At 35.8% G+C, this 24701-nt stretch overlaps 5 protein-coding genes across 9 annotated transcripts in view; 4 read left to right on the forward strand and 1 right to left on the reverse strand.

Annotated features, from left to right (window-relative positions):
• LOC133835275 (probable serine/threonine-protein kinase DDB_G0282963) overlaps window positions 1-9810 on the reverse strand; it is a 79491-nt gene extending 69681 nt beyond the window's left edge. The window contains exons 1-2 of the mRNA XM_062265270.1: window positions 9793-9810; window positions 8881-9020 (exon numbers count right to left, since the gene is read on the reverse strand). The gene's annotated coding sequence lies outside the window, so the exon portion shown is untranslated. The remainder of the gene's footprint in view (window positions 1-8880; window positions 9021-9792) is intronic.
• The window catches only part of LOC133835251 (fibrinogen-like protein 1), a 121606-nt gene extending 108214 nt beyond the window's left edge, over window positions 1-13392 (forward strand). For 2 of the 4 annotated variants that reach the window (XM_062265227.1, XM_062265224.1), the window contains exon 3: window positions 13236-13392. In XM_062265227.1, coding sequence (XP_062121211.1) covers window positions 13236-13347 — 112 coding nt within the window. In that variant the 3' untranslated portion in view covers window positions 13348-13392. Of the gene's footprint in view, window positions 1-436; window positions 1888-11822; window positions 11933-12001; window positions 13165-13235 lie in introns of those variants that run through there. The other 2 variants (XM_062265226.1, XM_062265229.1) reach the window with 2 other exon arrangements.
• A 4505-nt stretch (window positions 13393-17897) lies between these two features.
• LOC133845390 (borealin) lies at window positions 17898-20195 on the forward strand. Of its 2 annotated transcripts, none has more exons than XM_062279863.1 (3): window positions 17898-18462; window positions 19246-19705; window positions 19810-20195. In XM_062279863.1, the coding sequence occupies exons 1-3, from the start codon at window positions 18072-18074 to the stop codon at window positions 20000-20002; spliced, it is 1044 nt and encodes a 347-aa protein (XP_062135847.1). In that variant the 5' UTR covers window positions 17898-18071; the 3' UTR covers window positions 20003-20195. The 2 variants fall into 2 exon arrangements, with proteins under 2 accessions (XP_062135847.1, XP_062135839.1); XM_062279855.1 differs by having other exon boundaries at window positions 17903-18462; window positions 19234-19705.
• A 618-nt stretch (window positions 20196-20813) lies between these two features.
• On the forward strand, window positions 20814-21776 carry LOC133835278 (borealin). The gene is made up of 3 exons (XM_062265276.1): window positions 20814-21150; window positions 21208-21421; window positions 21475-21776. Exons 1-3 carry the CDS (start codon window positions 20889-20891, stop codon window positions 21671-21673), a joined length of 675 nt encoding a protein of 224 aa, XP_062121260.1. The 5' UTR covers window positions 20814-20888; the 3' UTR covers window positions 21674-21776.
• A 260-nt stretch (window positions 21777-22036) lies between these two features.
• On the forward strand, window positions 22037-23848 carry LOC133835253 (general transcription factor 3C polypeptide 5). Its single transcript, XM_062265233.1, has 4 exons — window positions 22037-22304; window positions 22367-22568; window positions 22625-22754; window positions 22812-23848. The coding sequence occupies exons 1-4, from the start codon at window positions 22185-22187 to the stop codon at window positions 23800-23802; spliced, it is 1443 nt and encodes a 480-aa protein (XP_062121217.1). The 5' UTR covers window positions 22037-22184; the 3' UTR covers window positions 23803-23848.
• The last annotated feature ends 853 nt before the right edge of the window (window positions 23849-24701 follow it).

The raw sequence follows: 24701 nt of genomic DNA on the forward strand, positions 1-24701 counted from the left end.
GACATGGCTATATCGTCTCGGCTGTTGACGCTGATCAAGAATATATATACTTTATAGGGTCGGAGATACCTCCTTCTACCTGTTACATACATTTCCTGCCGGCACAAAGTTATAATACCCTTCTACCCTATGGATAACTAAAAAAATCAATTATACTCTTATTAAGTTAATCAAGTTGTTTTTAAATTTGCTAACCAAATAGTTATCAGCATATATATTAATAAAAACTCAGTCCCATTGTCGTTTTGAAAGTATTCGAGCATATTTTCGAGTACTTCGGAGATTGACCCCACTGTCAACATGCGACTAAAAAAAATTGATAACAACGTTGTTTATGCTCCGAGATTATATTTATTTTTTTTCGAATTTAAAAAATAATTACAGCCAATTATCCGACGTTGAAATCTCTTCTGCCGATAGAGACTCTAGGTTATCATTACTTGACCTCTCTCATTCAGATCTATTGAGCGGAATCCACATCGGCTTCAGACATTCAATGACTTTAACGAAATAACGAAATTCAGTTCGAAATTCATTTTATTTGCGGGCAGTCGAAACATTTAAAATGGGCAGAATAAAATTTAACGGAGTTTTCTTACTGATGGTCCTTCAAATATTCTTGGTGGCTACAACAACTGGAGATGAAGTGAGATCAAAGACATAATACTAAGAAGAATAAAGAGTGATTAAAGTGTATACCTTTTCTTCCTATCAGACGTGCGAATCAGATCGAAAAATGGAAGAACAGTGCCGTATTCATACCTATAAAACTGTAAAACCCTTGCTCGATTATTTCAGGCAGGTTAGAAATGAGTTAGAACAAAGTGAAAATAAGGAAAAGCAGATAAGTGAATTAAATTCTGATCTTATGGAAAAATATCATGAAATTGTAAGAATTCATGAAACATTCAAGAAGGAGGCAGCTCTATTAAATGAGTATAAAAACAAAGTAATCAAAGGGGAAAACGATTTGCAATTGTGTCAAAATAAAGTTGATAAATCTGAATCTGAAATTAATTCATTAAAAGAACAACTAACAGATAAATCCACCAACTTAGAAACTTGTCAAGTTCAATTAAAATCTGTTAATTCTAGATTAATTGAAAAAGATGAGGATATAAAAAGATTTAGTGAGAATATTAAAAATAACACAGAACATCAGAAAACACTTGAGATGAAATTAGAGAAGAGTAAATCTGTAATAATAAAGCATGAAAATGATATTCAGTTATGTCGTTCAGAAATAAATGAATTAAATAGGACATCAGAGAACATTAGAGAAGAACAGAAAAAGATTCAATTGAAATTAACAGAAAGTGAAACTAAGCTAATAGATAAAGTAAAGCAAAATCAGTTATGTCAATCTGCCCTTCATAAATTAAGTCCAACAACATGTCCCCCTTTCGGAGATTATTCAGGAGTTCATCAACTCAATGTGTCTGGCATAGGTTTATTCAAAGTTTTATGCGATAGCCAGTTAGCTGGACCTGGATGGATTGTAATACAACAACGAGTTGGGGGAAATGAGAGTTTCAATAGGGATTGGGCAACGTATCGCAAAGGTTTCGGTTCTTTTGAAAGTGATTTCTTTCTTGGATTAGAGAAAATTCATCGTATCACGAGCTTGCAGCGTTTCGAGCTTTACATACATTTGGTTGTTGAGAATGGAAGTGCCTACAACGTTCATTATGACGACTTCAAAATATCTGATGAAGATAATGGATATGCACTGAGTTTGGGTAAATTTAATGGAACTATTGAGGATGGCATGAGAGTCAGTGAAAACATGAAATTCACAACATTCGATCACGACAACGACAAATATGATTATTATAATTGCGCAAACTGGCGTAAAAGTGGCTGGTGGTACAGAATTTGTTCTGATTGGTAAATATTGCAAATTTTTATTTTCGAAGGAATACACATAATTATAGATTTTTGTTGTTTCTTATGCAGTCATTTATATGCACAAAATCCATGTTGGTGGGACAATGATAAGATCTTTTTCCTTAATGAAGTTAAGATGCTAATTCGCCCCAAAGACGCCATGAAAAAGTGATAAACTGAAAAGCTGAAATTCCCATATTTGACTCAATTATGTAATTATTTATATATAATTGGTGCATTAAGAAATTGCGTTCTGAAAAATGCAGCGATATATTTTTTTAATGGAAATAGATCCGCTTTTATTGCACTTAATTTATGTTTTGATGTAGCAAATTTTAAGTCTCTAGACGCTTTCAATAGAGGTGCAAGTACTTAAAAGTCAGTAAACTTATGATTATCCTGTATATGGTATATCAGTCGAACCCTGAATATTAATGTTTCTTATCTAAACATCTAAATGATGCAGTTTTGTTTCTAATAAAACATACGAAATTTGGTTTTTGCCACATCAGTTAATGGAAAGATAATTACACAAAGCAGAGTATTATAGTGGGTGCTATAAGTATATTTATTTTCCTCTTATTATACAGATGAATTCGACAATCAAATGCAAGTAAGAAAGCTTCAGTCGAGTGTGCTCGACTGTGAGATACCCGCTACCCATTTTGAATAAAACCAAAATATTGCGGTATTATTCTCAAAATATACCAAACATACTATAACATTATCTGAAATATACCAAATGGTATTTTTGGTATATCCCAATATACCAGATTATCAGTCAAAAGCAGCTTTGACCCCTAGTAAGTAGGCGTTTTTTCCTGTTTTTATCTGATCGCAACATAAATTTTCAGGAATCACAAATACTATAGTTATTATTGTAAATACCAAAATTCGCGACGCTAGCTTTATTCGATTTTTGTTGATTTTTTTGGGTGGAAGCGGGCGTGTCAAAAATTTGAAACAAACTTGATCTGCGTGCAAACATAACAAATGCTGTCGAAAATTATAGTTCTATCTCTTATAGTCTCTGAGATCTAGGTGTTCATATGGACAGACGGACAGACACACAGACGGACAGACGGACATGGCTATATCGTCTCGGCTGTTGACGCTGATCACGATTATATATACTTTATAGGGTCGGAGATACCTCCTTCTACCTGTTACACACATTTCCTGCCGGCACAAAGTTATACTACCCTTCTACCCTATGGGTAGCGGGTATAACAAGTCATTTTGAATAAAAGCAGAAATACTAATATACCGAACAAAAGTAAAATATACCAAGGGCCATATGTGGTATATATTTGAAGTACTACATTCGAAATATACCACAGAGATAAAAAAATTACCCGATTGTCAGGAAAAGCAACTAAAACTTGATTGCAGTAGGCGTAATTTTTCATACAGAAGTATAACTTCTAAAATTATTTTTATTATTGTATATAAAATTACATTCAAGGATATTAGGCAATTAACAACTATTCCTTTGCAGGTTTTAGAGTCTGCTTTGCATTATCTTTATTTTATTTATCTTCTAAATTCGAAAAACATAGAATGTAATATCAAGAATGCCTAAGAAACGAACTAAATATTAAAAGAAATTACGGAACTAAAGATAAAACAAGATTTTATATTTATTCCGTACAAAATACAAGTTTTAGAAATAATAGCTTCGCAGTGAAAAGCAAAGTTAATCAATGCATTTTATTTACAACATTTTTCCCCATTTTCTATTCTCGCAATCGACAATTTTTCATGTCACTTATCAATGACCTTTTTTCTATTTGTATAAAATAGAAAATTAGATATTATCACTTTGGAGCGAAGTTAATCAATGCATACTAGCTAGGAAATATTTTCCATAGTTTGCGATATTTCACGTCACCTACTGACGAATTCTAAAAATATATTTAAAGCTTAAGTTATTGGCTGCCATTAAAGCAACCATATAAAAAGGTAAGCGACACACACACACGCACACATTTACAATTCTATTTTTCCCTCGTTGCCTTTGCTTTTGCTTCAGCTGCCATATTTTCTTTTGTTTGACTTGAACGGCAAAGTAATGCACGCCAATTTTCAATACACAAAATCGAACTTTGAAGTGTCCGTCGTCGCGCCCTCTTTACGAGTGGGCGTGGCGGCAGAGCTGCAAATTGGGGCATGGCTTAGCAATGGCTGCATTGTTGCCGCTGCTGCTGCTGCTGCTGGGTGCATTTCTAGTTTGCATGGCCAAAAACCACTTGAAATTATTATTGATGAACACGCGCCGCGGGGGCAGCGAAGCAACGAAGCCATCAATGACAATGGGCAGCAGCAGCGAAATCGAAACGAGGGCGTCGATAAGCCAAGAGAGTGCCAAGAGGGGGAGGGAGGAAAAGTAAGGTTTAGTGTAGTAAAGTTGTCGCGGCAACGAATGCGTTTTGTGCGTGCACACGGAAAATATGGAAAATGAAAACGAAAATACATTGCATACTTAACGGGGCAACGAAGCGAAGAGCAGCTTTCATAGTCCAGGGGAAAGGCAAAGCGAAAGGCAGAGGCAAAGGCACAGGTCATTTGCCTGGCCAGCAAGCACTCGAGTAACTTTTTATGGCAATTGCCATAAATTAAAAATTTTTATTAGCATACTTTCAGGCGGCAACTCTCCTAACAAAGAAGAAGCTAGAGCAAACGCAAAATGGTGAAAATACCGTATAATTTTAGTTTCTTTGTGAGGACTTTGTAATTTATTCATGCTTATGCTATAACAAATTCGATATTCGGTAATTAAGCTTTTTTTAGACGCATAAAATATTGATATTTTAATAAGCATAAATATGAAGTATAAAGTATAAAAATGTTAAGAAAATTAAATGTTTAATCAAAAGTATTAATATCAACAAATTTAGGAAAAAATGCATTTATAATATCGCAGATTGCATGAAGCGATAAGCGAAATATAGTATTTTATTACCTTCTTCCTTTCTTCGATATATTAATTTGGTATATTTCAAAAATAATACCGAAAAGTTTCGCTTTTATTGAAATCTAATCTATTAATATCAACAACTTTATGAAAAATACTTTTTTAATTTCACTGATTGTAAAATGATCAGCGAAATACAGTATTTTACAGTCCTTCCTCTATTTGGTATATTTTATTAATAATACCACATTGTTTGGCTTTTATAAAAAATTGGGTAACGGGTATGTTTAATCGAATGTTTAATATCAACAATGTTAGGAAAAAATACATTTGTAATCTCAATAATTAAAGTATAGTTTTTAATTTTTTTTATTTTTATTGCAATTAGTAAATTCATTTGGTATATTTTAACAATCATACCGCACAGTTTTCTTTTTATTCTTTCGTACTTCTTTTTTTTATAACCAGAAATCTCAATTAGTGAATTTATTTTAAATAATTAAAACAAAACTGCAACTTAAAGAGATCAATTTATAGAATAATAATTTAAGCAACATATAAAATATTAATTAAAAAAGATCTTATGAAGAAATCCATTTTTTCACTTGAAAAATAATGAACTCCTACTTCTTGAATTTTTAAATTATCTCAAGATCTTAGCAAAATGTTGATATATTTAAATTCGATCGAGCAACTTTTCTCGTTGCACTTTGCAAACCAAATAGAATGCTGCAAATATTTTGCCACATCGAAAATGATTTGTAATTCAAACACGAAAGCATTCACAGTTGAAATAATTTGCATTCCGTTTATATAGTATTTGCTATAAATTAGCATGGAAAAATGCTGCGCATTTAATTAAAATGCTTAATTGAAACATGTTGAATTACATGCGGCACTTTGAGCATAAACAATGCCACAACTAAATCCATCGAAAGGTTTCGCAGAAATTCATCAAATTGTCACGTACCGTGGATCCCTTTTAATACTTTTTCTTTCGTTTTCCTGTCATGAATGCATTGAAATGCAAATATTTTGCATTATAATTGAAGCACGACAAATACGTAGGGGAATTCCGTGAATTCAAGTGAATGCATGTGATTGCGATTGCCAATCAATGTGGATGGGGGGGAGTAAAATTCAAACGGTGTGACAGCAAAATACATTGATACACATGTAATTCAATTATTTTTTCATTGCAACAAATATCAAATTTAAGTTGCGAGGGATTATGTCATGAAAAATACTAAATACTCTCACGTACTGGTATTTTAAGATTATATAGTATAACAAAGTAGTTGCAGTATTTATTACTGTTTTTTTTTTATTGCAACAAATATGAAATTTAAGTTGCGAGAGTTTTTTTAATGAAAAATACTGAACACTCTAATCTCTTTTCTGTAACACTAATCTCTTTTCTGTAATATTATTAGATTTTATAGTATAACAAAGTAGTTGCAGTATTTATTACTGTTTTTTTATTGCATCAAATATCAAATTTAAGCTGCGAGAGTTTTTTTAATGAAAAATACTGACTACTCCCACGTTCTGGTAAATTTTTAGATTATACTATACCATATAGTATAATATTATAGTTGCAGTATTTATGACTGACTATTAAATCAATCGATATTGCTCTCAATAATCTAATTCTATTCTACTAAATTTCTACTGAACATTATTTTATTTATTTTATTGCAAGAAAATTTGACTTATAGGATATATATGGAGTATAAATGGTTAATGAAAATGTTAATAATATTATTAAATAAATAAATAATGTAAATATGTGCCACAAATCTTTTAGATTGAATGGAAATATTTAACATCCCCTTAACTCTACACTACACGAATAACTTTGAAAATTTAATTGCGTTAAATGAAGTGGTAAAAACGTCACAAAAAATATCGAATGTGGCATGCCTTGCGGACAATACACACATACATATATACACACACATATATACAGTGTATATTTACAAAATGAATGCCTGATTTGAGTTACAAAATGGATTTTAATTGGCCAGCATAATCATTGAATGATTGCCTTTTGGGGGCCAATATCAGGCACAAAACAACAGGAAATTACTGAGGCGCCGGAATAAATGAAATTGAATTGAATTGAACTGAACTGTAACTGCCATATAAAAATACATTTATGTTATAATTCAAATACAAAATTGCAATGACAATTTCATTGAGGACAGGCGCCACATTAAAAAGTTTAAGCAGGAGACGAAGTGAGGACGAATGTCAGTTAATAATTCTTACACAGCCTTAATCGTTGCGTCATCTTTGACTGTAAATATTTTTACAACTAAGTAAGAGTGAGAACCCAAGAGGGAGAGAGAGAGAGAGAGAGAAAATGTCATTAAGTGCGGTTACAATGCAAATGAAATGGTGCTTTTCGTTATTGTAATGATTATTTAATTGAATTGGTCGATTAAAAAGTTTAATTGATCTTTGCGGCCCGAAATTCTTTTCTGTGCTGATGTCATATTTTTTTTTGTTGCATTAACTCTCAGTTAACAGATGCGTAACTCAAAGTTTTATCTTATTGAAACGTTTTTGTGATAATCGCGGGGACAATTAGCGGATGATTTACTGACTAGCCAACAAATAAAAGATGGGATCTTTGAAGAGGTTAAATATAGCAATTAATTAGTGATTAAGTTCGCAACGTTTAACATATTTATTGTCATAATAGAAATGTGTCATTCTCTTTTATGAAATACAAAATTTATTTGTCAAAAATAATGTTTATTTCCACAATTATTTCTCACTTTCGACTACAAAATTGGGTTACAAAAAATGTTGCAATACTTATTATTTAATAGCAAGTATTTATGTAAGAGTTTTGGCGATAATTGAGTGCATCGTTTAAGGACTCTAACAGTTTTATAAAAACGTCAACTTGAGTAATGAAACCTGATAAACTTGTAAAGCTAAAAGACAAAGCAAAGATGAAAAGCTAATTATCCACTAATTAGAGTGTAAACTGAGATAAAGTTGTTGAGAAATTAACTTTGAAAGTGGAAATATTACATTTAAAGAGAATATGTTCACATCCTTATACACTTATATATAAATTGATATCCTACATATCAATTCTTAATATTCAGAATCTTAACATAATTTTCATCGTAGAGAATTCTATTTCCTAATCTTGAATATGAGTTTTTGTCAAAAATAAAGCTTTTTTCTATACTTCTTACTTCAAATTCATATAGAAAAAATGTTAATGTTTACATGGAAATTTAATTATTATTGTTAATAATTGAGTGCATCGTTCAAGGACTTAAGCATTTTTATAGAAACGTCAAGTTGAGTAATAAAACCTGCTAGATGAGATGATAAGCTAATTATCCACTAATGAGAGTGTAAACTCAGATAAAGTTGTTGAGAAATTAACTTTGAAAGTGGAAATATTACATTTAAAGAGAATATGTTCACATCCTTATACACTTATATATAAATTGATATCCTACATATAAATTCTTAATATTCAGAATCTTAACATAATTTTCATCGTAGAGAATTTTATTTCCTTATCTTGAATATAAGTTTTTGTCAAAAATAAAGCTTTTTTCTATACTTCTTACTTCAAATTCATATAGAAAAAATGTTAATGTTTACATGGAAATTTAATTATTATTGTTAATAATTGAGTGCATTAACATGCTTATTATCATAATTAATTCTATTCTCTTATCTTGAATAGAAATTTATGTGCGAGAAATAAAGATGTTTTTTACACTAATCTCATCAATTAATTTTCCATTGTTCAACTACAAAATGTAGGTAGAAAAACTTTTGTAATACTTAATATTTAATATGAAATATTACCAAGTATTCATGTAAGAGTTTTGGGTACAATTGAGCCTAAGGACTTGAGCATTTTTTTAAAAAGAAAAAAAAAGGTGACACTTAATAGATAATTGGAAAACACTCTTCACCAATCAGTCTAACACATAACTGCTAGAAAGATTATAAATTCAATCGACTGTGTAAAAGTCAAATATATATTTTTTTTTGGGTATATTCCAGATATTCCATTCAAAAACTTGTGCATAACTTACCAGCCGGAAAAGTTGAGAAATTTGTCGCCTCACTGGTAAAGTGGACGTTGGCGTTGGAGTTGGAGTTGGCTTCGAATTGAATTTAGATGTGGGCGTGGATTTATGGCTTTAAGAATGTTGTCAATGTTGAGAACCGAGCACTGGAAACACGTTTTCAATTTGCGTTAAGAGCTGGAGGACAGTGCGCGCCAAAAAGTATGCAACACACTCATCACAACACACACACACACAGACACAACAACAGAAAACGGAAAACTACAAAATTATATAGAAATGTCTTGTGGGTCTGTCTCTCAGCGATGTTGGCCGACTGCCTGCGACGATGTCAATGGCTGTTTTCCGTTAGCTGCTTTGCCCGATGGCCGATGGCTGATGGCTGATGGTTGGTAATGTGATTAGTTGGCCCCTGTCGAAGTGTACGTGTGAGTGTGTGTGTGTGTTGTGAGTAAATTTTAATTTAATTATGTCGTCGTCGCACTCTTCGCACAACAACGTTCCCTCTCCCTGTCCCGCTCTCTTTCTCTCTCTCTCACTCTGGCCTCGCAATTACGAAAGAATGCTGAAAGCAAGTGTGCAAGAGAGTCAGCGCGAGGGCACGAAGGGGAAGGAGGAAGAAAAACTAAAGACACGCACCAATAAACAAAGGAAACAATAACAGAAAATAGAAAAAGAAAACAGCTAACCGGGTCTAGTTTGCTGCACAAACGCGCGAATGTCGAAAGTCGAATGAATGGCAAATGAGTGTGTACGTGTGTGTGCGTGTGTGAGTGAATAGTGCGAATGCGAATGCGATGCGATTGCGAAATGCGAGTGCGAAATGCAAACTGCGAACTGCAAACTGTGAATTGCGAACGCGAACGCGAACTCGACTGCGATTGCGATTGCAATGCAAAACTGAAAACGGAACTGAACTGAGCTCAAACACGGACTGTTTTTTTTTTTCGTTTTTCGTTTTTTATTTGGTGTGAACGTTGCATCTGCTGTCGCTGCTACAAGCGACTGAGTCGCTGCCACTCTTGGTGTTGCATGCACCAAGGCGAAACACAGCCGAGTGCCGAAGTCGCCACGAGTCGGAACGTTGTGGCAATGTGAAACACTCGTTTTGAGTGCAACTCAGCAAGCAAAGTGTTCCCTTTAAAATGGGAACAGCTAGAACACCTGTGTGCAACTGCAATTGAAGGGGGGGGAGAGAAATTTAATTGAGTTTTCGTTACTACTTCAATATTTGGGCTCATTAATGCGAGCGAGGGTAACAACAACTACCCTCAAGTTGAGGAGGGAAGGGGATGAAAGTATTACAAGCCATAAGTATTAAAAAGCCATAACATTCCACATTGAATTGATTGCTTGTCGTTTCGTTTCCTTCTCGCTTCGAGCCACCCACAAACTATCATTACTTTGCAGGGTAACTGCACACAACCACATGAAGTGCATTCATTACTTATGGCCATAATAAATTGGGACACGAATGCTCTCTTCAACATCATATGCTTCTCGATTGGGCGGCAACAGTTGAGCTCATTAAATTTCGGGGCAACATTCAACAACAATACAAACAAGTAAGAAAGCTACAGTCGAGTGAACTCGACTGTGAGATACCCGCTACCCATTTTTAATAAAAGAAATATATTTTGCGGTATTTTTCTCAAAATATACCGATTATACTGCAAAAATATACCAAATGGTATATTTGGTATATCGATATAGTAAAGCATTCAAAATATACCATAGCCGGCACAATATTCCAGATTGTTAGCCAAAGCAACTAAGACGCCTAGTAAGTAGACGTTTTTGCCCATACAAAAGTATTTCTTTAATAACTTCGACAATTTTTATTTGATCGCAACCAAATTTTCAGGAATCATAACTACTATAGTTGTTATTGTATGTACCAAAACTCGTAACTGTAGCTTTAAAATTACGCGTGTTATTCGATTTTTTTGATTTACGGGGGCGGAAGTGGGCGTGGCGAAAATTTGAAACAAACTTGATCTGCGTGCAATCATAACAAATGCTGTCGAAAAAAAATTATAGCTCTATCTCTTATAGTCTCTGAGATCTAGGTGTTCATACGGACGGACGGACAGACACACATACGGACAGACGGACAGACGGACAGACAGACAGACGGACATGGCTAGATCGTCTCAGCTGTTGACGCTGATCAAGAATATATATACTTTATAGGGTCGGAGAAGCCTCCTTCTACCTGTTACATACATTACCTGCCGGCACAAAGTTATAATACCCTTCTACCCTATGGGTAGCGGGTATAAAAATACGACATAAACTAGTAAGACAGCGACAATCGAGTGTGCTCGACTGTGAGATAAACGCTGCCCATTTTGAATTAAAGCAAAATATTGCGGTATTTCTTTTTTAAATATACCGAAATAATATACCACACAAATTCTTTTAAAATGTATCAAATGGTATATTGGTATATTGTTATGGTACTAAACTAAATATATACTATAGAGTGCAAAATATACCAGGCGTATTTTATGGGATCGGAGATGCCTCCTTCTATCTGTTACATACATTTCCTGCCGACACAAAGTTATAATACCCTTCTACCCAATAGGTAGCGGATATAATTATACTCTTATTAACTTAATCAAGTTGTTTTTAAATTTGCTAACCAGCAGTTGGCGTATATATATTAATAAAAACTCAGTCCCATTGTCGTTTTGAAAGTATTCGAGCATAATTTCGAGTACTTCGGAGATTGACCCCACTGTCAACACGCGACTGAAAGAAATTGAAAACAATGTTGTTGCTATTCATTCATCCGACATTGAAATCTCTTCTGCCGACAGAGAATCTAGGCCCAGACTCTAGGTTATCATTACTTGACCTCTCTCGTTCAGATCTATTGAGCGGAATCCGCATCCGCTTCAGATTTTCAATGACTTTAACGAAATATTCAGTTCGAAATTCATTTTATTTGCGGGCAGTCGAAACATTTAAAATGCGCAGAATAATATTTAATGGAGTTTTGTTACTGATGGTCCTTCAAATATTCTTGGTGGCTACAACAACTGGAGATGAAGTGAGATCAAAGACATAATACTAATAAGAATAAAGAGTGATTAAAGTGTATACCTTTTCTTCCTATCAGACGTGTGAATCAGACCGAAAAATGGAAGAACAGTGCCGCCTTCATAACTACAAGACTGTTAAACCTTTGCTAGATTACTTCAGGCAGGTTAGAAATGAGATAGAACAAAGTGAAACTAAGGAAAATCAGATAAGTGAATTAAATTCTGATCTTATGGAAAAATATCATGAAATTGTAAGAATTCATGAAACATTCATGAAGGAGGCAGCTCTATTAAATGAGTATAAAAACAAAGTAATCAAAGGGGAAAACGATTTGCAACTGTGTCAAAATAAAGTTGATAAATCTGAATTTGAAATTAATTCATTAAAAGAACAATTAACAGATAAATCCACCAACTTAGAAACTTATCAAGTTCAATTAAAATCTTTTAATTCTAGATTAATTGAAAAAGATGAAAATATAAAGAGATTTAGTGAGAATATTAAAAATAACACAGAACATCAGAAAACACTTGAGATGAAATTAGAGAAGAGTAAATCTATAATAATAAAGCATGAAAATGATATTCAGTTATGTCGTTCAGAAATAAACGAATTAAATAGGACATCAGAGAATATTAGAGAAGAACAGAAGAAGATTCAATTGAAATTAAAAGAAAGTGAAACTAAGCTAATAGATAAAGTAAAGGAAAATTATTTATGTCAATCTAAATTAAGTCCCACAACATGTCCCCCTTTCGGAGATTATTCAGGAGTTCATCAACTCAATGTCTCTGGCATAGGTTTATTCAATGTTTTGTGCGATAGTCAGTTAGCTGGGCCTGGATGGATTGTAATACAACAACGAGTTAGGGGAAATGAGAGTTTCAATAGGGATTGGGCAACGTATCGCAAAGGTTTCGGTTCTTTTGAAAGTGGTTTCTTTCTTGGATTAGAGAAAATTCATCGTATCACGAGCTTGCAGCGTTTTGAACTTTACATACATTTGGTTGATCTGGGTGGAAGTACCTACAACGTTCGTTATGACGACTTCAAAATATCAGATGAAGATAATGGATATGCACTGAGTTTGGGTAAATTCGATGGAACTATTAGGGATAGCATGAGATACTCTGAAAACATGAAATTCACAACATTCGATCACGACAACGACAAAGATGATGATAATAATTGCGCAGTCTGGAATAAAAGTGGCTGGTGGTACTATTATTGTTATACTAGGTAAATATTGCAAATTTATTTATTTTCGAAGGAATACACATAGTTATAGATTTTTTTTGTTTCTTATGCAGTAATTTAAATGCACCATATGGGCCAAATCTATGTTGGTGGGACACTGGTAAGGTCATTTACCCTCTAGAAGTTAAGATGCTAATTCGCCCCAAAGATGTGATGAAGAAGTGATAAACTGAAAAGCTGAAATTCCCATATTTGACTCAATTATGTAATCATTTATATATAATTGGTGCATTGAGAAATAGATTTCTTTTAATGAATAACTAAGAAAAAAGCTACAATTGAGTATGCTTGACTATGAAATACTCGCTACAAATTGTGTACAAGAGAAAAACAGTGCGGTATTCATTTTAAAATATACCTAATTAATATACCAGAAAAATACTAAAACTATACCAAATGATATATTTGGCATATTGAAATACGTAGTACTACAATCAAAATATACCACAGATTGTCAGTCAAAGCTACTAAGATCCGTTGTAAGTAGGTGATTGTTTCCATTAAAAAGAATTTCTTAAAAAAGTTTTAAAAATTTGTATCTCATCGAAGCGCAATTTTCAGAAGTCTTAAATATTGTTATAAATATAAAATTACGCTTGCTATTCAAATTTTTTCGATTTGCGGAGGCGAAAGTGGAACTGCATGGAAACGTAACAAATGCTGCCGAAAAACAATTATATCTCTATCTCATATAGTCTCTGAGATTTAGATGTTTATACGGACGGACAGACAGACAGACAGACGGCCAGGCACAGCTATAGCTATAATACACTATGGATAGCGGGTATAAAAACAGACAGAAATAAGATAATGCAGATAAAGTCTGCAGATTTTAAAGAGTGTGAAATTTAAGCTGATAGCAATGTCGTTGTTAGTTTTGCGACATTTATGCTTTTCGAATCTCTGACTAAAGAAACAAGTACATATTTACGAGTGACATTTTGAAGCTAATGGCATTTCTTTGCACACATAAACATAAACATTGAAGACATGTTTAGTGATATTTTTATTAGATTATATACACAATTTTATAGGGTGTTAACTCAGTGCAACTGCAACGAGTCAGTTGCGTTGACATCACACTCTACTCAAGCATGAACACAATGAAGATAATAAAATATTATGTTACATTAATATAAGATCAAAAAAATGCATATCAAGCTTTCGGCACTGAGACGTGATTATATAAATTATTATTCATAAATATTTGAATACAGAATGAATAAAAGAGAACAGATTTCACGATGTAACCATAAACATATTTTTTTATATATACATATATTGTTATATTCGTTTTAATTATACCCGCTACCCATAGGGTAGAAGGGTATTATAACTTTGTGCCGGCAGGAAATGTATGTAACAGGTAGAAGGAGGCATCTCCGACCCTATAAAGTATATATATTCTTGATCAGCGTCAACAGCCGAGACGATCTAGCCATGTCCGTCTGTCCGTCTGTGTGTCTGTCCGTCTGTCCGTCTGTCCGTCTGTCCGTCTGTCCGTATGAAACACTGGATCTCAGAGACTATAAGAGATAGAGCTATAATTTTTTTCGACAGCATTTGTTATGTTTGCACGCAGATCAAGTTTGTTTCAAATTTTGCCACGCCCACTTCCGCCCCCGCAAATCAAAAAAATCTAATAACAAGCGTAATTGTAAAGCTAGAATTACGAATTTTGGTATATGCAATAATAACTATAGCATTTATGATTGCTGAAAATTTGGTTGCGATCAGATAAAAATTGTAGAAGTTATTAAAGAAATAGTTTTGTATGGGCAAAAACGCTTTCTATGGATGTGTTGTATGTATGCGTATACGTATATACATGCTCGCCTCTATATTTGTATATGTATGCAAGAGACACTGCGATAGCTATATTGGTAGAGTGCAAGCTTATTACTGCTGTGGTAGTCGGGGGACTCGGGTTCGAGTCCGCTCGGGGTACAAAATTTTTTTTTAATCGTATTTACAACAATTATAAATACAAATTGTGGATTTTGTTAAAGAAATATTTTGTATGAGCAAAACCGCCTGCTATGTATGTATTGTATGTATGCGTATACGTATATACATGCTCGTCTATATTAGCATCTGTATGCATAAGGGTACTTAAGCAATGCGATAGCTCAGGTGGTAGAGTGCAAGCCGCGTATGTTGTGGTGCCCGGGTTCGAACCCGCTCGAAGTACAAACTTTTTTTTTTTAACCATGCTTTTATTCAAAATGGGTAGCGGGTATTTCACAGTCGAGCACACTCGACTGTAGCTTTCTTACTTGTTTTATTATATTATTATGTCTCAAATCAGATTTTCTTTACGAGTCACATTTCAGAGAATTCTAATTTTAGAGCTGCTGTTGTATTATAATATTAATTTATGTCATAAAAAGTAATATTTGATTTCATTCATTTTAATATTTATTATTTGCAGATTGGTTTTTAATTATGAGGGTTATATATGTTGCAGAAACTTATTTCTTGCAGACCCTTCGCTTCTATTGTATTACCATTTTAATTATTAGAATATCATAAAAAGTAATAATTAATCACTTTAATTTTAATATATATTAATTACAGATTTATTTCTTTATATAATGGTTATATATTGCAGGAGATTATTACTGACAGACCCTTTGGATATTAAAGAAAAAAGCAAAACCAAATTGGCCTTGCAAATTTCAAGGCATTAAATCAGTTAAAGTTTGCTTTGACTCCCACTCAATAACGTATTTAATATGCAGTCGCAAAGTTTTCGAAAACTGCCAACTATATGCATACATAATTTTATTCAATACAATCGCATAATAAACGCAAACAACAACAACAAAAAGCTGCAGAGCGAAACCATTTCCATAGTGCAAAGCAGAATAAAAATGTCACCAGCGCCATCTATCGCCTGAAGGCAGCAACTGGCATTAGAGTATCTCGTGGCCGAACAACAGTTTCGCATAGAATAGCGCTTATTAAAGACTTTCTGTGTGGCAGGTTGTCTAGGATGCGTATCCTGCGCTTTGTGTGCGCCACCTGCCTATGTGTGTGTGTGAGTGTGGGTGTATCGGTGCATATACGTATGTATATAGAGATGTAATGATGCCGCTCTGTTGCAGCTGTTCCAGATATCAGCGAGGAGAATAAAAGCGACGCATGCGAGGCGCATCACACCGCAGCAATATGCAACAGTTGCAACAGGCATAATAAAACGCACATTTATCCACAAGAGTGTGTGTGTGTGTGTGTGTGTGTATTAAGTCGTTGTGTAATCTATCCATGAAAGTCGCTTCCGTTTTACATTTTGTATGCTTAACGCATCGTTTGGTCGCGCAAATTGAGTTTCACTGTGGCTGTGGCTGCTTTTGTTGCACAAATAAAGTGCTGCGAAAATGTTGACGTTGCCGCTGATTGGATATGCTATTTTGCCTTTGACACATGCCACATGCCACACAGTAGTCGTACTACAACATTTTGTGGCCTTTTGCCACACAACTTTTACCGGCCTTTGTGCCACACACACACACACATACACTCAAGCGGCAATTAAAATCCTTGACACTCCTTCTCTTTTGAGCAACAATTTAATTAGGAAAATCGAATCAATAATTGCTGCAAGTTATAAGATTGTGTGAAGCTGCTAATCCTGCAGGCTGCAGATGCTCTTTGAATTCTAGACACCCTGTATACATAGTACATCCACACTGATCAACCACGAACGGCAGATGGCGCCACAAATTATCAAGACCGCATACTTCTCGATAATTGTATAATTATACATGTTGTGATACAAAACTTTGCACTTTTATTTTATCCTCTTTGATAATTATTAAGGATTAATAATAATAATAATACTATTTTGAATTTTAACCACAATTTATTTTTGAACACATTTTCAGCATTGCCACTAAGTGATGAAATGCATCCGAATCTACGAAATGGGCAACACTAAAAATACAGTTATGTTTTTCTTTATACGACGATATGAAAATGGCAGGGAATTTTAAATTTAATTGCAAACAATAACCCATATTGTTTTATATACACACATATCTGGAACTAATTTCACCTTGGTTAAATTCAGTTACTTACATATGTATTTAAATCGAAAAACATATTCCACTACAGTCATAGTCTGCAGTACACTAAACTGCAGAGCACAATTGCACATATAAATTATGGTGTTTTTATACTTTAGTCACATAAAAAAATGTTAAAAAAAAATAAACACTAAAAACCAAACTTAGTAATTGCAAAACAGACTATACAACTGGGCGCAAAAACAAATATATAAAAACGCGCGTACAAGACCAATAGGTAAAATAGCGATGTCATGAAACATCGATAACAACGATTTTTGTAAACATCAAATTGCTGCACCAATCGATATTTTGTAGTAATTGCGGCCTAGTTGCACTGCATGTAGTATATTGGTAAATTTTTAAAAATGTATGAAAAATAGTCGTTATTTTAAACTTTTTAAACTATCTTTGGTTTTTTATTCCACTTACCATCTACAATGTTTTTTACCCTCTTATCTAACCAAGTATCTGTGCAATTTTCTGTAAAAAATGTTATCTAAAAATCGAGAATGATGTCAATGACAACAGTTTATTTTAAAAAAGTATATCTGATAATTTGTAGTATTTTAATACCAAAAAGTATATATAAGGACGGTCTCACTGCGCGGTGTCGTATACTTTGTGCGTTGTGAAATTAAGAGTACGGTCACGCTGTTTTACTTTGAAGCTGTCGATCGACGCCATTAGAAAAAAAGGCGGAAAAACTCAAAAGAAAACATAAAAACTCAGACGCCTGCTAAAAAGGAAACAAAGAAAATCGTACAACAATTTAAGAAATTTTCGGAGCAAATAGCAACAAATCGAAGGCAAAGAAACAAAATGCCACGCACAAAGATACCAAAGAATTCGAAACGGAACCGAGAGGCGGCCAATCGTGAGGAGAAAATACGCGTTTACGAATTGAAAACGGATTCCATACACTTGGCATTAGATGATAAGGAGACGCGCTACAAATCAATGACTGACACAGCAATACAGCTAATACAATCGCGACTGCAATCCGAATTGTGCAACATGAAGATGAGCGAATTTCTCGACATCATCGCAGAGCTTGAGCATTTTGACGATTTCAAGGCCAGCGACCAAACGCAGCACATTGCCACCCAATCCATGTGCAACAGCACAATAAACGGCGGCGGTGGCGCCTCCAACGACGGTGGCAGCATCAATTGCGGCAGCGCTCTTGCCGCAAACAGTCGCAACGACGAAGGTAAGCGAACCTAGCCTTATTATTCATACTACTGCATATCCGGTAGCCATGGGGTAGTAAAGTATTCCAAGATCATGGCCATCAAATACGAAGCTTTTACCTCATAAAGTTTATACGGGATCGGTATTTGAATTTGAGAATTGGCTTTCAGATTCATATGTATACAATGTGTTAGTCATTGTGCTTGCTCCCTTTCATTATCACCAATCTTCACTGTTTCTCTATTATCTTTAATATGCATTGAAGTATTGAAGCATTGTTTTGGCAGATGATGAAATTCAGCGATCTAATCCAGGGCAGCCTGAACGAAGTTAAAGATAAATATAGAACTCGATTTATGTTAGATTTAGCCAATAGATTATTTGGAATTTGCTTTAAATTAATTTAAAGTTTAAGGACCCATTGTACTGTAGAATTTTGTATATTTTTAGTAGTTAAGTAAACAGATTATTGGGTGAAAGGTATTGTTACTTTTAGAATAGATATTTTCGTATCAAGTTCCAAATCCTTGATCTAGGTCATGACCGAATGTATATATATATTAAAAATTGGTTCATAATCATGGCTATCGGGTATCTTACAGTTGAGCTTGCTCGACTGTCGCTTGCTCATTACTTATTATTGCTCTTCTTTTGTTTTATTGGTGGCGAGTTTTCACTAACAAATCTTTCAATTTTAACCTTGTCATCCACAACTTTCGCACTCACACACTGTACACACACACACACACATGCACACGCACATTCCGTTGGTCTGGTCACTCTATTTAAGGCTACCTTACAGAGGACAGCGGCATGGGCGGAGGCGCCATCAGCATCAGCGGCAGCATCAACAACAACATCAGCGGCAGCAGCAACAGCGTCAATACCATAAGCACATTGTCCGCTTACAACGGTGCCGCAATGCGCTCGGCGCGCGCTATGCGAACTCCTGGACCACTGCATTCGGCGCGTGCGCGCCGTGAACGTCGCAGTCGCTCCGCCTGTGGGAGCAAGCTGGGGCAAGCAGTCGGCGGTGCCACAACTACGAGCAGCAGCAACTCGTCGTCGAATGCACATCGCAACTCGCGCAGCAAATTGCGCACTCCAATGGCCTCGCGTCCGAAGGCGTTCAGCGCGGATCGCACAGCTCGCAAGCCACGCCCAACATCTTCGCCTTCCACACCGCCCATGGCCTTTTTGCGGTGGCCCAAGCCGGGCGAGGTGGCGCTCTCCCAATACGGCAGTCCCATCGTATCCCAAGTGTAAGCAGAGTTCCCCTTTTTAAATATTTTCCTTCCTTCCTCTGACGTCTTTTGTAGATTCAACTTTTATCTAAACTATATCTCTTTTATTTTCGACTTGACAGCATGCCGGATAAGTTTGCCAATGTTAATATACCAATAAGGAATGGCGTATTGTCGCTGCGACCGCGTAAACTGGGTGAAATAAAGGCGGATCTGCTCGAGAATCTAGATGCGGACACCCTTAACCAGATTAAGACATTGCACGAGAATTTACAATTGATTGTTGACACCGCCAGCAAAGCAGGATTAAAGTAGCGCTCATCCGAAAGCTATTTATCCATCCCACTTTGCCAATCTATAAATACCCCACGTATTTTATGTTTGCTTAGTTATCGATTATAATCACGCATTTCATTTCTGTATTTTCAATTTTTTACGCATTAGTGTTTTTTAAAGTGTATTTTAAAATTTAAGCTTATGTTTCTTAATAAATTTCAATGTTCATTCACTTCGTCAGTGTCTCCCCATGTTGGATATTTCAGCTACTGCTAATGATAATACCGTTTTAATTGTTTTAGAAGGATTTTGATTAAAATTTTTCTATATTCGTTCCTGCTTGCTATAAAAAAAAATATAAAATAATTTATATTCTTATCAACTTTTCAGAAAATTGCTATGTTTTTCAAGTAATGATTAGTTCAAATAAACACTTCAACATTTTATTTATAAGGACTTCATAGAAATTATTGTTTTAAATTGGGAATTATTAAATACTAAAAGAAAGGATTGATTATAAATATTCAAATTCTTTTAAATGAACTATTTTTATTCGTATAGTATATTAAATTTTCACTTTCGAGGATGATTCGATCTGGAACATTCATACATAGTTCTCAAGAAGTTATTTTAAAAGATCAAATGATTCTTTTAGTATTTCTCCATAGCATACAATTTAAATTTATTCCTCTATAATTAGTTGGAGTCTTTTGGAACCTATTATTTAATTTAAAACTGATGATAATGGTCAAACATAGTTACTTTAAATATAATTTCAAAAGGTTTTTAATGGAGTTACTTTAGTAAATTTACAACAATGTTCTTCAAACGTAGTAATCCTGTTTTCAACATCGCTTTCAAAGTTGGCGCTGAGATTTCTCATTCCATATCGTGGCTATTATTTTGTTCAGTTGAGCAAAAAAAAATGCCACGCACCAAAGTGCCTAAGAAACGTACACGCTACCAGGTGCGTCTGGAGGCGGAAATCGCAGAGCGTCAACGTCTCGCTGGTGTCAAGCTGGACGCAGCGCTGCAGAAGATCGATGAGCTGGGCAAACACAGCAAGCAGCAGGTGGACAATCAATTGCAGCTGTTGATGGCTCGCATGCCGCAGCAAATGCTGCAGATGAAATGGAGCGATCTTTACAAGCTGCAGTTGCAACGCTTTGAGCACTTGCAGTTCAAATGTAGGAATATATCTTTATCAGCCCTGGCTTAATAATTTAGTGAATAATCTCTTGCAGCTCCAGCTCCTCCGCCAACTCCACGCAGTCACTCCAATTGTTCCCGGGGACGTCTACGCACTCCACAAACTTCTCGCAACCAAGTGCAGTCTGTGGACAGGGCGGGTGCCATGCTTAAGCGCGACGACAATTTGCCAGCCGTCACCTTACTCCGCTGGCCCAAACCCGGCGAAGTGGCGCTCTCCACAGGCGGCAGTCCACTGGCTGTGCAAACGTAAGTTGTCCATATACAGTTGTCTCCTCTTATGTGTCATCCCTTCCATTTAGCTTTCCAGATCGCTGTGTCAACGTACATATTCCCACCAAGGCTGGCGTCCTTAAATTGCAGTCCCAGAAATTGGTGGATGTGAAGCGCGAGGTGCTCCAGCAGCTGGATGCGTCCACATTGAATCAAATCAAGACATTGAGCTCCAATCTGCACAAGATTGTCGACATTGCCACCAAAATACAAGCCAGCAAAAAATAGTTTACAATTGTTAAGTTCTTTTACACTTTTGAGCATTAACTGCCATTGTTCTTTTTATCGATAATTGTATTTATGATGTGCTAATAAATCGATTGCTCTCTAACGCCGTTGGCATTTATTAAGTGTATTTCTTCAAATTAATTATTAATATACCGAATAGAATACGTTTAATATGCACATAATTGTTGATAATGCCATCCAATTGCAGTCCAGCATTGATTTGTTTGTTTGCATTTTTAAATCCTAACGGGCAGTTTTTGCTATTGGCAACTTCGATAACTTATTCGTTAACAAATCGTATGTCAATGAATTTAAAGAGTCTCCACTTAGCATTTTCTTGTTTTACAGTGATATTAATACTATTGCAACATTGAAAATAAACTAGTAAATTATTAATTTAAGAATATAACAGCTGACTGCGCCAAACCGATTGTTATATCGATTGTTGGAATGCAACCCTGCTTCACATCTGTTTACATGTGCGTATGTTTGTAATTTAGTAAACAAAAACATGTCGCGGCAACTCAACTTTAAACTTGGCCAGGAATATGAACTTATTGAATATCCCGGACGTGTTGTCAACATTGACCGAATGGAGGCAACACTTGGCGGCATTGTAAACATATCAAAGGTAAGTGGAAGGCATATTTGTAAAGCAATTGTAACAGCTGGTAAATTGCATTGCTCTTGCAGGTGCTGAATGATGAGAAGAAGCGCTTGGAGTTGCGCTTCCATCCAGATAATCCATACAACAAGCCCACCTTTGGCGACTGCACCGATAAATCGGGTGTCCTGCTGTCGGTGAAAGTGAGGCGCCACAAACGGGACAAGACGCGACCGCCACAGCATTTTGTGCGCTTGCTGGGCTACTGCAGTCGCAGCTTCTCCTTTGAATGTGAGTGGACAGTTCACTCTGTGCATTAAGCTTAGACACTAACTATTATTTGGCAGCACTTTGTGACTTTCAGTATTTGCCGCTGTGGCATCAGCCCAAGAGCAACGATGCACTCGCTGCCGAAGAGCTAAGCTATGCGATGCCGCTAGTGAAACCACAAGATGTCACCGACTTGGAGTTCTTCAAGTGAGTGTTGAGCATGGTCAATTACTCAAACTGTTAATTAAACCAAATCCTCCTTAGATGCAAGCAATCACAGCTGCTTTGTTTGCCGGAACTCTTTGCACGCGTTGACATCGTGCATGGCGGCAACTTTCGCATCGATGAGGCGGACGATGGGCAACAGGAAGTGCTCGGTGTCGTAGCCAAGACCACATATGACAATCACGACATTGTGCCCTTTAGCATGCAGGACACATTTCCCACACAGCCCGATGCTCAAATTCTCAAACGCCTCAAGGTCAAATACGTTTCCGATGAGCAATTTATGCGCGTGAAGAAACTATTCGCCGAGAGTCCTGTCTGGACAAGAATAGCGCTGCTCTACGAGTCCGGGGTGACTAATGATAAACTCAAGTGCATCATACCCTCTTTGGCCTTCTACTTTAGCAACGGTCCTTGGCGCTCGCTCTATGTACGCTATGGCTACGATCCGCGCAAGGATTTCAAGAGTCGTCACTATCAGACCTTTGATTTTCGCCTGCGTTTCGGCTCCGGTGTGTCTGAGTTTGTCTATTGCCGCAAGTCCGCGAAACAAAAGATGTTGCTAACTGGCGGCGCAGCAGAAGATTCCAAGAATGATCTCGTACAAAACATTGATTATCCATATTTTGAGGAGCACAAACTGCCGCGTTCACGCCAGTGCATGCTGCGCTATTGCGATGTGCGTCTGCCCAAAATACAGGAAATGCTGGAGAAGATTCCCACACCACTAACTGGCGCCGTGTGCAATGAACGCACTGGCTGGTTGCCTCCCAGCTTTGATTCGCAGGTGCGACAAGTTGTCTGCGCCACCATCAGCGAACTGCTCCGCAATCACTATCGCAAGGAGCATCTCACTGCGGAGGTGGATGCAGTGCCGCAAGCTGATGTCGATGCTGAAGGGGAGGGAGAGGGTGAAGGCGAGGAGGAGTACTATGCAGAGGATGAGGACATGGACCTGGAAGAAAGCACCGCCAATGAGTCCTTCGACGACAAAAACATCGAGCAGCTGCTCACCAATATGACAAGCTAAGATTATATTGCAACCATAAAATGATCAAAATCTAATTATTATTTTTATATTATAATACTATAATAATAATATTAAATAATACCTGAGTCAAATCTAATCTGTGTCTAGTGCAAGGTCAAGGCTAACACATACAAATATTTAGTTTGCTAAATTGCGTAAAAGGAGAATTTGTTTGTAGAATAAAAAATCTTTATTTATTCTTCTAAATCAATTGCATCCCATTTAAAGTAATCCCCTCCCGATAAAATACACTTATGCCAATGTTTTCAATCCTCGAAACATGCCAAATAGTCCTTTTGAGGTATAGCCATCAGCGCTTTCTTCGATTCAGCTTTTATTGAGAACTTTCGGTACCAAACGAGATTTAACTTTTCGTATGCCCAAATGGTCTTTCAAAATGATTTTCACAGATCCTTCTGATATCCCGATCTTTTTAGTAAGGTCTCTAACAGTCAACCGAGGATTTTTGCTCACTAATTCCTCCACTTCATTGACGTGTTGGTCATCTGTTGACTTCGATGGTCGTCCGGACTCCGGAGCGCTCCAAGTCATCAACACGCTCTCGACCCTCTTTGAAGTCTTTGTACCACTTATAAACATTTTTTTGTGACATGGTAGAATCGCCAAAGGCCTTCCGCAACATCCTCAAGGTTTCCGCAGCCGAAATTTCATTCCGCAAACAAAATTTGATAGCACTTCTTTGCTCAATTAAATCAGACATTGTAAAAATCGAAAAATGCGCTCTAGGTCGTTTTGAAAACACAATCGTTAATATATTACTGATAATGACATTCACATAAAATTTGGTCCAAATGTCATCAACAGTCCTGCCAACTCAAGAAAAAAAGAACTAGCCCGAATTGTTAGGCCCGCGAAGTTTAAATTTGGAATGTCCTAGA

This window comes from Drosophila sulfurigaster, chromosome 2L (genome assembly GCF_023558435.1).
Source record: "Drosophila sulfurigaster albostrigata strain 15112-1811.04 chromosome 2L, ASM2355843v2, whole genome shotgun sequence".
In the NCBI taxonomy this organism is placed as follows: Eukaryota; Metazoa; Arthropoda; class Insecta; order Diptera; family Drosophilidae; genus Drosophila; species Drosophila sulfurigaster.

What these genes read in the sequence shown, in the direction of transcription:
- LOC133845390 (XM_062279855.1), top strand. Translation starts at nt 18,072, where the DNA reads ATGCCACGCACAAAGATACCAAAGAATTCGAAACGGAACCGAGAGGCG. An exon ending in AAACAGTCGCAACGACGAAG is followed by an intron (nt 18,463 to 19,233) that starts GTAAGCGAACCT and finishes ACTCTATTTAAG; the next exon opens with GCTACCTTACAGAGGACAGC. An exon ending in AGTCCCATCGTATCCCAAGT is followed by an intron (nt 19,706 to 19,809) that starts GTAAGCAGAGTT and finishes TCGACTTGACAG; the next exon opens with CATGCCGGATAAGTTTGCCA.
- LOC133835278 (XM_062265276.1), top strand. Translation starts at nt 20,889, where the DNA reads ATGCCACGCACCAAAGTGCCTAAGAAACGTACACGCTACCAGGTGCGT. An exon ending in TGAGCACTTGCAGTTCAAAT is followed by an intron (nt 21,151 to 21,207) that starts GTAGGAATATAT and finishes AATCTCTTGCAG; the next exon opens with CTCCAGCTCCTCCGCCAACT. An exon ending in AGTCCACTGGCTGTGCAAAC is followed by an intron (nt 21,422 to 21,474) that starts GTAAGTTGTCCA and finishes CCTTCCATTTAG; the next exon opens with CTTTCCAGATCGCTGTGTCA.
- LOC133835253 (XM_062265233.1), top strand. Translation starts at nt 22,185, where the DNA reads ATGTCGCGGCAACTCAACTTTAAACTTGGCCAGGAATATGAACTTATT. An exon ending in GCATTGTAAACATATCAAAG is followed by an intron (nt 22,305 to 22,366) that starts GTAAGTGGAAGG and finishes TTGCTCTTGCAG; the next exon opens with GTGCTGAATGATGAGAAGAA. An exon ending in TCGCAGCTTCTCCTTTGAAT is followed by an intron (nt 22,569 to 22,624) that starts GTGAGTGGACAG and finishes ATTATTTGGCAG; the next exon opens with CACTTTGTGACTTTCAGTAT.